Source organism: Pygoscelis adeliae, unplaced genomic scaffold (assembly GCF_000699105.1).
Source record: "Pygoscelis adeliae isolate BGI_AS28 unplaced genomic scaffold, ASM69910v1 Scaffold269, whole genome shotgun sequence".
NCBI classification, from domain to species: domain Eukaryota; kingdom Metazoa; phylum Chordata; class Aves; order Sphenisciformes; family Spheniscidae; genus Pygoscelis; species Pygoscelis adeliae.
Genome location: NW_008825610.1, coordinates 1,282,024 through 1,296,612, shown reverse-complemented (window position 1 = coordinate 1,296,612; position 14,589 = coordinate 1,282,024). Strand labels below are relative to the sequence as shown.

General features: G+C 40.1%; 1 protein-coding gene across 1 annotated transcript in view; it reads right to left on the bottom strand.

The window, feature by feature from the left end:
• Nucleotides 1-1,963: 1,963 nt before the first annotated feature.
• Nucleotides 1,964-14,589, bottom strand: part of MAT1A (methionine adenosyltransferase I, alpha) — an 18,273-nt gene continuing 5,647 nt past the window's right edge. The window contains exons 2-9 of the mRNA XM_009332681.1: nucleotides 12,578-12,655; nucleotides 11,571-11,693; nucleotides 9,716-9,828; nucleotides 8,052-8,195; nucleotides 7,187-7,405; nucleotides 3,990-4,172; nucleotides 3,348-3,481; nucleotides 1,964-2,721 (exon numbers count right to left, since the gene is read on the bottom strand). Of these exons, the coding sequence (XP_009330956.1) occupies nucleotides 2,619-2,721; nucleotides 3,348-3,481; nucleotides 3,990-4,172; nucleotides 7,187-7,405; nucleotides 8,052-8,195; nucleotides 9,716-9,828; nucleotides 11,571-11,693; nucleotides 12,578-12,655 (1,097 nt within the window). The 3' untranslated portion in view covers nucleotides 1,964-2,618. The remainder of the gene's footprint in view (nucleotides 2,722-3,347; nucleotides 3,482-3,989; nucleotides 4,173-7,186; nucleotides 7,406-8,051; nucleotides 8,196-9,715; nucleotides 9,829-11,570; nucleotides 11,694-12,577; nucleotides 12,656-14,589) is intronic.

Below are 14,589 nucleotides of genomic sequence, written 5' to 3'. Positions count from 1 at the left end.
GCTTATTGCGGGGGGGTTGGACTAGATGACCTTTAGAGGTCCCTTCCAACCCAAACCATTCTATGATTCTACGACCTCGCCTGCCCACCAAACCAGCTAGACAGACACACTCTCCCTCTCCAGCAAACTCTGTAATGGTTGTTATTGTCACCGCCAGAGCAGAACTGTTCATTTTGTCTGCAGATGTTTGTTTTTGTTGAGACAGGGACATTCTGCTTTCATGTTACATTATGCAACACATTTATTTATACAGAACTTCTTCAGGTTTCTTTCTATTTATTTTTCATCCGCTTGCTTCTGCTAGTTATGACACATTATGACCAGGAGATCCTGGAGCAGTGAAGCCAATGGCGAGGCCTCCGTTGCATTAACAAAGCTGTGCCTTCTTACGCCATCTCAGGGACGTCTTGATAAACAGGTGTGTGGGGGACTGTAACACTTCCACAAAACAGTTCTGTGGCAGCATGAATGGTGAGTTCCTTATCATTAGTAAAATGCCTTTGTGTACATTACAGATAGGTAAAAATTCATTAGCAAAACAAGTTTTAATAATGAAGGCCAAGGTTGATGTTTCTAGGCAGCCAGACCAACAGGACCTGGCTCCAAACAGTTTACAGTTTTGAGGCTGACACACACAACAACCTTCTTCCTTGCAAGATGAGCAGTATGCTGCTGGGGAACCAGTCTCTGGGAAACGTTTGCCAATACATTCTTTAAGATGCGCTGCATTTCAAGGTATTTTCCTGCCAAAATGTATCCGGGTGTCCAACAAGGACCATTGATTAATGCTCTAAGCCCTCAGGAGATCAGGAGCTACACATAAACCTGCTACTTGTTTGTCTCAACTTACACAGTACATACAGCACATTAGCGTAATTAATAAAGTGGATAAACTTCTGGCTTGAACAGATGAAAGTTGTGTTTGTGATGTACCTGAAGAGAATGAACGGCAACTTTTCTTTAATGATCATCACAGTCAGGCACTCTCTTTCCACCTCAACGTCTGTTCGGGAGACACTGTACAAAGGAATTTAGTTAGGAGAGAAACATGGGGTGGCAGCATTTCTCCAGTGTAGAAGATCTAACAGGCTGCTGCTTAAACCACAAAGCTAGGATTAGGTGACTCTTGGGGGCCATACATAGATAAGCCTGGTATTGCAGGATTAAGTTCATCCTTGTTGCCTATTGACAAACGAAACTGGCCACAGAGGTTGGAGGTGATCTCACATCCCCCCAGCTTAAACAAACCCAGGATTAGTCCACAGTCCTTTGCAAAAAGTACTTTGTCACTTTCTATGACACAGATATAGCACACCAGCACAGAAACATCCCTGTCCTCCGGCTAGGCCATGGCCAATCCCCCGCGCACACCAGCTACCTTGAGCTGTCAGAAGGAGAGGCTGTCACTGTCTCCAGCAGGAGTAACAGGGTACCGGTACCCAGACTTAGTAGCCGAGTACTGGCACAAACAGGGACACGCTTTCTGCACAGACTTGCTCCCACAGCCGCGGGACACACAGCCATCTAGCGGCTAGTTCTTCGGCGAGAGACTGATGGACAGGGTAGCGGTCCAAATTTTAACCTCATGCTATATATATATTTGTTGATGTTTTGCAGTTATTTCTATGCACTTTATTTTATTCCAGAATGACATCAAACCTAGTAAGCCGTGCAATAAACCTAACATCTGGGAGCAAAAATTACGAGAGAATACCGTATAGCACAAACCTAAGAGTTAACAATAAAAATCTAGTACCTTTTCACCAAGTTTCTGTTAATCACAAGGACTAAACAGTGGTCACACATGTGGTGAAAGATAAATTCATATCACAACTCCAAAATCTAATAACATTCAATTGTGTTGGCAAACTAAAATCCTGCAAGAGTAGAAGAGGCTGAGTTGAGATGGACCATTATACTGCAACATTAAAAAAAATAGAAAAAGAGGCACGTTTACATACATGGTAGGAAAAAGCTTTTTATTCAATGATTGTTGTTTTATAGGTGAACACTTACGTTTCAAAAACATACGTAATTGAAACACAACATTAACAGCACATACCCAGTGAAGGTGATTTAAATATTACATATATGTTAACATCTTCTACAAAAGAGGCCGAGATACAGTTACGTGATATTCAGCCTTCTCCCATCAAAGCAACCCCCAGCTGTATGCAGTGCTAGCTCCAGTAAGGAAATTGGACCCCAGAATTTCCCATTGTCTAATTAGAAGCAAGAGATCTGCTGATCCTTAGTCAGAATTGGGAAAGTCGTCTTTGCCTTTGCCCATGAAAGGTTTGAGGTTCAGCCATTGGTTTGCGTACCTGAGTCATACTTTGCCTTTATCAAAAGAACCAACAGAGCAGCAATAAAAAGTAAACTGTATTTTGTTGTCTTATGCTGATTAAAAAAACCGACTCTGTCCTTTATATCTTAGATAATGAAAGACACTGAGGGTTAAAAAAATCAATTTCCAAGAAAATATCCTTTTCTTTCTTTCCATTTAAAATCTAAAATTCCTTTTGTTGAATACAAAGCTGTCAAATTTGATTTTTGGAAGCATCCTCATCATTAGTGGACTTCTCTTCCTTTCTGTTTTTAAAGGGTGACTGCTAGTGTCAAAACACAAGTTTTTTTGGCACCTCCCATGAGAATTCATTTCTTCCAAAGTGACCATAACATGCAGTCTTCTGGTAAATGGGCTTTTTTAGGTCCAAATCCCTGTGTGTATGACAAAAACAGGAGAAAATTCTTCACGTTCTGATACTTCATGATAGCTACCATTACAATCCTGATGCTGACATCCATTTCACACCCTTAGTCAAGCACGCATATTCTGGAGATGCAAGCATACCAGTGAACACGTCCATAAAAGTGAAAACAAAACTTAAACGTGAAGTACTTTAGGGCTACAGGAAAAGTCCTTATTATTGAGAATTATTAATTTTAATGGAAAAGATGAAATAACCTTCAATTCCTTTTGTAAAACAAAACATATCCTTTTTCACAGTAAAGTAACTTAAAATTCTTGGAATACAAAAATTATTTTATTTGCATTCCACATACCATATAAGGTCAAATGCTGAAAGTATATGCTTCATATGAAACTCAAAAAGTACATCTATTATCTTAGAAGATATGGCACACTGGTAGATCCATAAAAAGTATCAACTGTGAAGACTGACAGAGTGACGGAACGAGAGAAAGTCTCTTTTGTACTGCATGGAACAATGCCATGCTAGTTCATCAAGAGGCGGACTCTTACATTGTAACATCTAATGGTTTTGCAAGAAATCATTTCTAGGATGTGATCGCCAAAATATTTTCCTTTTTGTGTGTTTCTATACCTGACAATGACTCCAGGCCGAAGATCAAAGTTTTTGTGCACAATGTCCAGCAGCTCTTTCTCTGTTTTTTGGGAAGTTCCGTAAGTGAACAGTGAAATGGACAGTGGATGAGCTACCCCAATGGCATAAGAAACCTACGGCAAAAAAGACACTACAGTTAGCAAATAAACACGGCACCTCAGTGGGCAACAGTGTGCAACAGAAGAAAGCATTCATTCATGAACCGTCTTAGGAAAACTAAGGCCTCTCCTTCACTTCCCATATGTGCACAACCTGTATTTGTAGAAAAAAAGAGAAAACTTTGAAAATGCTGAGGTCTCTGGATAACTTTCTTCCCCGTTATCCAGTCACCCCATGCTCATTTCCATGACAGTAAGCATCAGAGGACTGAGGGCTCAATAAATGTCCAGAAAAACAGCCAATAAAATGAAAGCTAAACGAAAAGTTCCAGCTTCAAGAAGCTGATGGGCTATTAGTGACATTACAGCGGTCTTGAACCAAGCACATCAAGGTCTTCCTTTCTTCAACCCCAAGCCATCACCAAGACTGCTTCTACGACAGTGTCTCGTACGATGTGTATTCAAGGTAAAGCTGAAAAGGAAAAATCTTTTTGAGAAAAGCAGCATTCATAGCAAACCATACCTGAACGAGAACACGGCGACAGAGCCCCGCTTTCACAAGAGACTTGGCCACCCAACGGGCTGCGTACGCAGCTGATCGGTCCACCTTCGTATAGTCTTTGCCAGAAAAGGCACCACCTCCATGGGCTCCCCAGCCACCGTAAGTATCCACAATGATCTTTCGACCAGTAACACCAGCATCACCCTGAATCAGTAAAAGAATTTGTCCATTTTACGATCCCTTTTAATATAAGTCTCAAACGAGGCTATGCATCCTTCAGAAGGCTACAACAACATGTAAGTAAGTTCACCACATATGGATTGCTGTGGGGCAGCTGACGGAATGAATCTGTCTCACCGAGCTACAATGGTGGCTGTAAATGTTCTTTAAAGCCAGATTCATAAGACAAGCCATTCACGAATAGCGTTTGGTAGTCAAGCAGACAGGTTTACACCCGGATAGCTAGAGCATGCACTGCCTGTTTCAAAAGTAAATATTCCAGACAATATGGGAACTTTAGTTTAGAAGTTGCTTATCTACCACATCCAAACTGAATACAGAATATTGCTAACACACTACGTGCCGTATAGGAACAATTGAGAGATCTTACACTGTTAACGAAAAAATTTTAAAAGCAGGCTTTCATATCTTTTGATCAAAATCTGAAATTGTGTGACTATTAAATAGTAGACGTCTTTTTTTGTATGTACTATTGAAAGGTATGCCAGTGCTACCTCATACACTGTTGCATGGAGCCTGGCACCCAACACTTCCAGTGCAGTATCATTACAGAGACTGTCATACAAATATGGACTAAAAACACATTTCCAACCCCAAAATATTTATAGTCTAATTTAAACTATACACAATGGGTATGGAGTAGTAGGCAGTTATAGGTCATTGGGAAAGAAGGATTACTTCTTTCTCAGAACAAATACTTATAGATGAATATTCTAAAATATTAAATAAGGAAGCGCAGGTAACCTTCTAGCTGCCTACCCAGCTATCCTGATTGCTCCTCACAAGTACTTGATATTTTCATTTGATCTTGGTTAGCTGATCAGTACCTGACTAATTGTCTGACGCCCCGATTTACTAAATGCTTAAGCCTTCTGGTGTGAATGGAAACATGGTCAAATTTGAAATTCAGTCTCCACCTGTGCAGGCAGGTTTGAAATGCTTTGTCTACAGAATATCATGTCAGTAAAATTCAACTACTGGAATGTTTGCACAGCAAACACAAGTGGAGAGTCAAAGTTTTTCTTAGAAAGACTGTGCATACACACAGAAGAAAACCTTTGGCACTGTTTGTTCCATTCTACTAAGAAAGCAGTGGGATGTAAATCTGAATTGCAGATAGCTGAGCTTGTCTAAAGGATCCTGTCCTCCTGGGGTTCTTCTGCTTGACTCAAACCTTAATTTCTGATGGCACAGACAGTTGCAACGAGAACACCTTGTGTGCCATCATGACTTGACTGCAGGACCGAGTGAGAGGAAGAGAAATGGACAGGTGAAAGGAAAAAAACACCTCTCTAACTTCTAAAGGTGCTGAAAGAGCACAAATGCCTTTGTAAAGCGTGTGGAAGTCACTTTTGCGACGAGCTGTAATGTCCTCACAGTACCAGCGGGTGTTGCTGTTGGGAAAACGGTGATAGCAGCAAAATTACTAATTTTGCCATAGCCAGAATTCAAGGTACCACCGTGCTCAAAAACATAAGGCGAAAATACCCAAGTGAAATACGTGCGTCTTCCTTAGATGAACTGAGCTGGAGATTAAGACAGCCTTCCATAGCTAGCGTTGTTAAAAGTAAAACTGAGTAATACTCTTATGAAAAGTAATCAGAAAGTTCAAGACATAAAAGACAAGGAAAGAAATAGTTATTTTCTGGTTGCTGCAATGCTATTGTAAGTTGCACAAGCGATGATAGCAGTTTTAAGGCCACGGACACACAGGCAGATTGACCCACACAAAGCAATCTTATCCCAGGTTTAAAAGGCTGCAAACATACACTGCAACGTGCCTGTGTTTGTATGTGCAAACATAAGCAATACAGTTCCACCGCAAGAGTAGAAAAGCTGTTCCTGGTCAGCTTACCAAATGTAATTCTATTATATTTTTAAATGGGTGCAGTTCAGTGCACACCTGAAAATTTTCATATGTGTAGCCTTGTTTTTGCAAGTAGCTATGATTGCTGCATTGGTTCGTTTGCTCCAAGTTACAGCTCAAGTTTGCCTCTCCATTTGTCCGTAGTCTAGGATGTCAATGATACACAAAATTACAGTGATACAACCAATGCAACTACACAAAAATATATTTTTTGTATAATCATTATTATAATGATTAATCTCAACACCTTCGTGCCTGTTCCATGGCACTAATGTAAAAAAGACACAGCACCTTAAAAATAATTCTGGCAAATTCCAGTAAATGAATTAATTTGAACAGCAAAGGAAAAACAATGTCTACTTGGATTTGTTGTAAAATTGGACCTAATTTCACGAAGGAGCTTTGGAATTTTGCTGTGACAGTTGTGAAGGGAACTGAAGACTATAATATTGGGAATGGTGAATTTGTTTTCAAGAGCTAAATCTCAAAAGACCTGATGCTACAGAGAGCGGAAGTTCTGCCTGACTTCTGTGAGCGCAGGATCAAATTATAAATCCCAGCTCCTGCATTGCCTAGATAAAGCAAAAGCACCATTTATTTTCTCACCAGGAGAAGACTATCAGGGGCTGATTTTTCAGAACGGACGAACACCTTCGGCTCTCGTTGGTGTCAGGCAGAACAGTGCGAACTGTGCAGATCTGCAAACCAGGTTCACTGCAAGAGAAGTAAACCTTCTCTTGCCTTCTCTTGCCCATCTCTCTGGAAGGCATGCTCTCCATGAGAAAGGATCGCGTGTCTCACTCGGTGCTGGACTCGAGAGGGTTTGAGGAAACCCAGAGCTGGGCTGTACGTTCCACACGCAATGTAAGATTCAGCTCAACCTGCCTGCCTAGTCTCAACGCATGTATGATAGAACCGTGCCCTCAAAGGTTACTTTGGAATACAGCACGTGAAACCCTGGGTGCTTCTCCCACGTACAACTGCAGCTAAAACTTCCACTAGACAGCTTGCTTCTCACGCCTTAGGACGGCCATGCCAAAAAGCTGAGCATTTCTTTTAAGACAGTGGCAAAGGCAAGCTGATAAAAGCACCAAAATAATACAACACAAACCTGAGGCCCTCCAATAACAAAACGTCCACTAGGTTGAAGGTGATAAATAGTTTTCTCATCCAAGTATTTTGCGGGGACAACAGCTTGAATCACACGATCCTTCAGGGTTCTGCGCATAGTCTCCAGCGAAATAGTTTCATCGTGCTGCACAGATATCACAATGGTGTGCACACGCACTGGGATGACTGCTCCATTCTCCTGGATGTACTGAACCGTGACCTGAATAGAACAGGGAAAGGGAGGAAGAAAAAAACAAAGTTGCTATAGAATATATTACTGCCTACACCAAATGTCATGCTATGCTATTCCAAGAGCAAAATTGTGGCAAAATGTCAACGCTGACATGACAACGATCACTGCTCACGTTGTTGCCAAGGTATGAGAAATGAAGCCTACTTCCTCATTCTTCGTTTTTGCAGTGGTGAGAAAAAAACCAGAGACCCAGTATGGACGATCTGATTTTCTATGAAATTGTCCAAAATGGGTCTTTCAGTTGGGATTTCCAGCTAAGCTCCCAAGCCTCAGAAATTTACCTTCTCAGTGCATCTTCAAAAAAGCCAGCCCGAATCCCTAAATACAAATGTTAAACGTTAAATGTTTCTTGACTGGTAGGTGGTTAAGTGCTCCTAGCACTCTGCTACAGGTTAACCTGTAAGGAGACGGTATCATAAGCAGTGGAAATGCTTTATCTGCTACTTGTAGGTTATCCTGATACTCTGAACACCTTCAATTGCTGTCTTTAAAAATATTTAAGATTTCTGGAAATGAAAAAGTGGCAGTTTTCAACTATCTGGACTATCCATAAGTGACTGGAATGCTATTGTGTTAGTAAAACAGAAAAAACTGGAATGAAATTAGTATTTACCTGTGTTTTAGAGTCAGGCCTCAGCCAAGGAAGTTCTCCATTACGCCTCAGCTCTGCTAACCTGGCATTCAGTTTATGAGCAAGAATAATTGTTAGAGGCATACATTCTTCCGTCTCATCTGTTGCATAACCAAACATCAAACCCTACAGGAGGAGAAGAGATACTTCAGTCACTGCTAAAAGCACCACAACCAAAGGCAACGAGATTTCATCTGAAGCAAAGAGTAAACAGTACCCTCAGGTATACTTTCTACTACTTTACATTACAGTCCAAGAAGCTTAAACTCAGATCAGGCTCCAACATGTTATAGTGCAATGAGAAACAAACCACGTTCCTAGAATTTTTCACTGAAAGCCTGAAGGTTTACATGTTGAGCTGGAAACCTGGGCAGAAACAGAGACATTTCTGCGAAAAAAAATCAGGTTCTTTCCTAGGAAAGGAAATCTGTTTGAGCAAAACAATTTCAGGACTATTCTGTCATAGGAAAGGTGTTATCGTTAGCCTGGACAGGTTGTAGAAGCTGCAGCGTATACTGCAGCTCAGATCTGACATTTCAGTGGAATGGGATTTGAATCCTACATAAAGGAGGTACCGTTCAACAGTCTAAGGCACCTGCTTCAGATTTGCAGCGCCACACACTTCTAGTCACAGCTTCTAGTGTTATTCAGTCACGTTCCCTGCATCAGAACATTACTTGTTGAATAGAGTTAGCAGCATTTTCTTTCTCCTTATCCAGTGTATGTTGTGATACAAAAAAAATAAAGACAGGAAGGTACTTTGATACAACGGGAAGGGAGGCCATCAAAGTGCCAAAGAAAGTCAGGTATCTTTTCATCTTATGTAGTATTATGTCCCCGTGACAGCATAAAAGCATTTTAATTTAGTCCTCAAGGGCTTTTTGAACAATATTAGCTTGGCTCCTGGCCTCTGATATCTCCACTTATGGTTCTCAACGGCACTGTTATAAACTAGATATTACTACTAATGATAACGACTGTAAATGTTAAACTCGCTCATACTGGCATCAGTCAGATTATGGAGTTTTTATGTTAGCATCTTTCTCTTGGGAACACACCATAATTACCTACATGTGTTATTTAGCTCATAGAAATGCAGCTTGGACAGCCTTAATTATGTGGAACACCTATTACAACAGCTGCCTCTGGGAAATAAGACAGAATTGAAAGTATTCTGGCGTATTTGCCTTCATTGTACTAATGCTGCAGACAGTTGAAACCCCCTAATTTTTTGCTGCGTAAAATCTCAAGAGCTCTGTCAAAATGAAAAGATCCTTTGTTTATTCCATCTCACAAGACAAGTCTGGCTGCAAGATGAATGGTCTAATGAATCTAAAGCTACTCAACAAAAACATGAAATCATAAGCAAAAAACCTTTGCTAAGTTCTAAAGGACACATCCTCAGCTACTACAAACTGCCAGAGCTCTCCTGACTTGCACGGAGTGCTGTAACAAACACCAGGCAAAAGTCTGCCCTCAAAGAACTCCCAACTGTTTTAATAAAAGTATGGTTTTTATTCTGGGCTAGCCCAAGATGGAAGTGTGGAAATCTTCACATGGGTTTTGATTTAGGAAATAGGGCTACGAGATGGGGCAAACTTTCCACTCAAACAGCTTTGATGTTTTAGATGTGACGTCGTACCTACCTGATCTCCAGCACCAACATCCTCTTCATCCCTGTGTAGATGAACACCTTGGGCAATATCAGGTGACTGCTGTTCCAGCGCCACTAAGACATTACAAGTCTTGTAGTCAAAACCTATTTGGAAAAAAGAATAGCGGCAAGTTAGCTTTTTCTGTCACAATTCAGGAAAGTAACATGGAACCATATGAGAAAATTTTCATTCTGACGGATACCGCATTCAGAACTCACAACCTAACCGCTATTTTCAGTTAATTTTTTTTGTCAACACAGCACTTGAAACCTTTTTTGGGAGGGGTTGGGGCATACAGGCTTGCCTTTATTGCTTGTTACTGCTTGTTTTCTCTTGCACAGGCACCCTGTGCCAAGCCAATTCAGATTATGAATTGTTAGCTGCAGAAATCTAGTCAAAAAAGTAAATAATCAGCCTCTCCCAAATAAATAGTATTAAAAACCTCTACGTAAATTCCTAGAAGCTGATGTTTTCAGCAACTGAAGGCTCTGCTCTCTCATACATTATTTGTAATACATGTAAAACAGTGTCTGTACATAAATCTCTCACGGGAGTTTGTGTGAGAGCCACAAACAGAGAAAAAAACAGATTCAAGTCTCACAGCAAATCTGGAAGTGGGGATTCAATTTACATTACTTTCAAAGACCAAAAGGAAAAGAAATTTTTTTTTAAAAAGAAATTGAAAGACTTACAGAATATTGTGGCACAATTTTCCACCTGTTCCTAGGTATATTAATAGCAACTTGCTTCTCTCCAAATCCAACCTTTCCTAGAACTGTAGCTACTGGCAGCTGCTGACCAAACTCATGTTCAGGCAATACAACATATATACATGTCCATATGCATATGATCCGTTTGAAGAATGCTCTTCGCCCTCTTTTAAATACGCGACGTAGAGAAGAAAATTATAGTTCTGTGTGCAGTTGTCTGTCTTAGCTTTTTGTTTTCCTTCTGCATAGAAATTGTTTTTTACTGGGTCACTGCATCTCGCCTTATCATTTTTGGCAGTTAGGATAAAAAGGAGACTTACGACCTATTAGATTTGCCAGCATTTTCTGAAAGCACTGCTGTTACGTGATGGTGGAGGTAATCTGCAGCTGTGCTTCTATAATATTCTCCCACCACAATCTCCCTGTAAATTCAATAGCCGTTAAAGGACTGCAGGAAACAACTTTTTTTAACCGAAAGCTCTTAAAAGATACACTTCACTGCAACAGAGTACTTGGAATATTTGTAATGTATAAACAGATACGTGGCAAATCAGAAAGTTAAATGTGTCTGGTATATGAAGCATTTTGTCTTTTTTATCGTTTGTACATTACACAAACTGGATTTGGACTGCACACTCCTCAGCGTAGGAGGAGTTGTTCAGAGCTAACAGAGCACCTTGCACAGTGAGAACCTGCTTTACACCTGGGAATTCTAGATGCTACCACAGTACAAATATACGATGGTGTGACGAAATGAACTAGGTTTCTTCTTCCCTCTCTTTCTCACCAAGATGCATCAATCGGCTTGCCACATTAATAACCGAGATTCAAGTTCTCACAAGTTTGGAGGAGTGGTAGGTTCTGTGGCTCAAGTTGCAGTTAACTACTCTGCCCTAATACCACAGTTCAAAGTATATTCTGCCTACTCCTTCAGTTTTAACTAATATATGATGGTTTTTCTACTTACTGGGATAAAGCCAGAAAGTGTATTCACGTAGCACCATGTAGGCAGCTTTCACACAGGACATTCAGTTTTTATCAGGCTTGCTAAAGCCCATACATGGAAGTGGTGACAGGCCTGTTTTGCAGTTGCCTATTGCTTGCTCTTCAAGGATTTCATGAGTTTTTCCACCAACCTTTAGCTGAATCATCATAGCCAATATGTCTAATTGCATCTCGGACAACTCGTTGATAATCCACAATAGCATGAGATGTGATCTCCCCACAGAGCAACACCATTCCTGTCTTACATACTGTCTCTGAAAAGAGAGATGAAAACAGGATTGCAACAGCAGAATAACTCAGCCCACTACGACAAATAACTATGTGACGATGGTGATTTTGAGAGATCTACTGGGTATATACAGTATATAAGTCCTTTCTACCCATATTTTTAGCAATATTAACTCCTTCGACAACAAATTCTTTTCATATTCACCATATGTCTGAAAGTAAGGAAAAGACTAGTATGTCCAACTTACAAATGGGAAAGCCAAAACACTGGGCATGATGCAGTGATACGCACAGATTTTAGGGAAATGTAGCATTAAGCTGTGATTCCTAAATCCACTTAATCCTTAATCACTCTAAGATACATACTGAGGCTAAATAAATCTCATCAGTGATGAAATATTTTGAAAACCTGCCTCCAGTCCCAGGAGGAAGAATCTGAAGATGGGATTTAGTTACATAATACATGAATTGGAGTAATGACCTGAGGGTTGATGGTACAACTCTTTCTGAAGAGATTTCAAAACACAAGCAGTTATGAGGACTTGGACTGAAAAATTAGTACTTTATGAAATACAGTCAATGAACTTTTCAACAAAACATTCAAATATTCTTTCAAAAATCCACTGTAATGAAGCCGAGTCTTTCTCCCAGGAAAATTCAGTCCACACACATAATTAACTCCAATTAACTTAATGGTACTCCTACCATTCTACAGCCTGCTTAGGCTTCAGTCTTTATAAAAACTTTTACCGTTTCTTCTCATCTCTCCTTCTTTTGAAGACTGTAATTCTTATGTAATTTTTTGAGAGTAAATTGAGTTAGCAAATGATAGCATCAAGCGTTATGCAAACATCATAAGAAAAGAACGGTGACTGGGTGATGACTTAAAGCAAAGCAGCAAACAACTTACCACAAGCAACCTTGGCATTCGGGTCCTGTTTGAGATGGGCATCTAGTACAGCATCGCTGATTTGATCGCAGATTTTATCTGCAAGGCATCAAAGTTGTGATTCAAAACCATAGCACTCAATACAAAACACGGACTGTTTGCATCACTTTGAATAGGTAGGTGTTTCAGCAAGGAATTCTTTTGTTATTTATTACTGGAGTATTTAAGCTAACTAAATAGAAAGCCATATGAAACATCCTGCAAGCAAAGCCAGTAGATACAATGGGGAATTTACTCAATGGTGTAAACTAATACTGACTACAACTTTACCTGTAGTTTTCTGCACTTAGGTGTGACACAAGTATGCTATGCATAGAATTACCTGAGAGGCTAAGAGGCTTTACTCCCAGCCTTCTCCTTCTCTAACACCACAAGCCAATACAGCATGCACTCCGCATCAGTGGTATTCTAACATGAAGGTGATATTCCACCATCAACTTCCATCTGCCCAACAGAAAGTTAGAACGAACCTGAAGAACACTGCTGGTAAAGCCTGAGAAGGAGTTTAGATCACTGCAGGTAACGCACAGCTCAGAGTCAAGCGCCCGTTTCAGGTTTGCTGCCTCTCACTGCTCCCTACCATCCTGCAATGCCATCTCCTAATAATCCCTGCAACCCACCTAAGACAGGGGCGAGAGCAGCGCGCACAGAAGCGAGAAGGGGTTACCAACAGAAGTTTGCCTGAGGTAAATCTTGAGGATTATCTTCAGTCACATCCTAAATACAAAGGTTTCAGCTCAGGTTTATCATACTAATCTTTTCTCTTTTTCTTTCTTTTCTTACCTTTTTAATGAATAATGAATCTTAATCAAATAATGTAGCTAATCTAATGAACACAAAAGGGCAGCACCCATAACAATGCCTTCCATGTGAAAATGGTAATTTTTCTCACGTATTTTAATTTTATTGTTCTTTAAAAATGTCTGATATTGCATACTGTGTTTAGAGGTTGCCGTAACCTGCTGTGTGGCAAAATAAATTAATCTCCTGCCTTGCCATTTGCAACACAATCTGTTGGAAAGCAATGTTTTGTAAGAGTATGTCATTAGAGACTTTTAATACATTTAACCTCAATTCAAAATAAATTCTCATTTATTTTCATGAGGAAGGTGTACAATTAGCTAAGAGGAACAAATCAAAGACTAGAGAACTAATGTGATTCTGACACTCTTATCTCCCATATTAACCACTTCAACACAAAAATAATGAACGCGAAAGACAATTAGCAAATGTAGGCTGCACTGGAACTTTCAGCCTTGCAAGAACTGTACATAGATTACTAAATTTGGGACAATTATTACCAAACAGGAATCAGACACCATTCTTGCAATTTAGTTAGAAGTCCAAATGAAGCTTGTTTAGCAAGACTGGGGACAAAGGTGGCAGGAGTGATTAAAATGTATCTCTTCTTGCTCTCTTCAAAGTTTCCATTTTTATAAGGAAATACAGCCATATTTTCAAGCATAAAAGCAAACATTATTGACAAAAATATGTAATTTTTTATTACCTGGGTGGGACAACACAGCAACTGGGATAGGATAACCTCCTCAGTGCAGGTCCAATGCCCTGCAGTAAACTCCTAGTGACGGGGACTACTTTGTAGTCTTTTTTTCACCACCCGGAGTTTCTATGCCAGGAGCAACCTTTATCCCTGTCCTCGTTCCACATGGAACATGTCTCACTTGCATTAGATACCAGTGTCCCATGTTGGGACATACAGGGATATTATATGCATTCTTTCCGAAACAGTCAAGAAGAGTACAGGTAATCCCATATGACTAATTCATCCTCATTTCTCCTCGTGGCACCTATCTGGTACAAAGAACCTTATGTTGGTTTTGCATGCTGTGGTTGAAATTAATTTATGAACTAAAACTTTCATGAAATTTTCAAGGGAGCATTAGCCATAGTAGGCAGTGAAATCAGTAAGTGAAGATATAACAGGTTGTTTTCATGTTGGGGGGGGGGGGGGG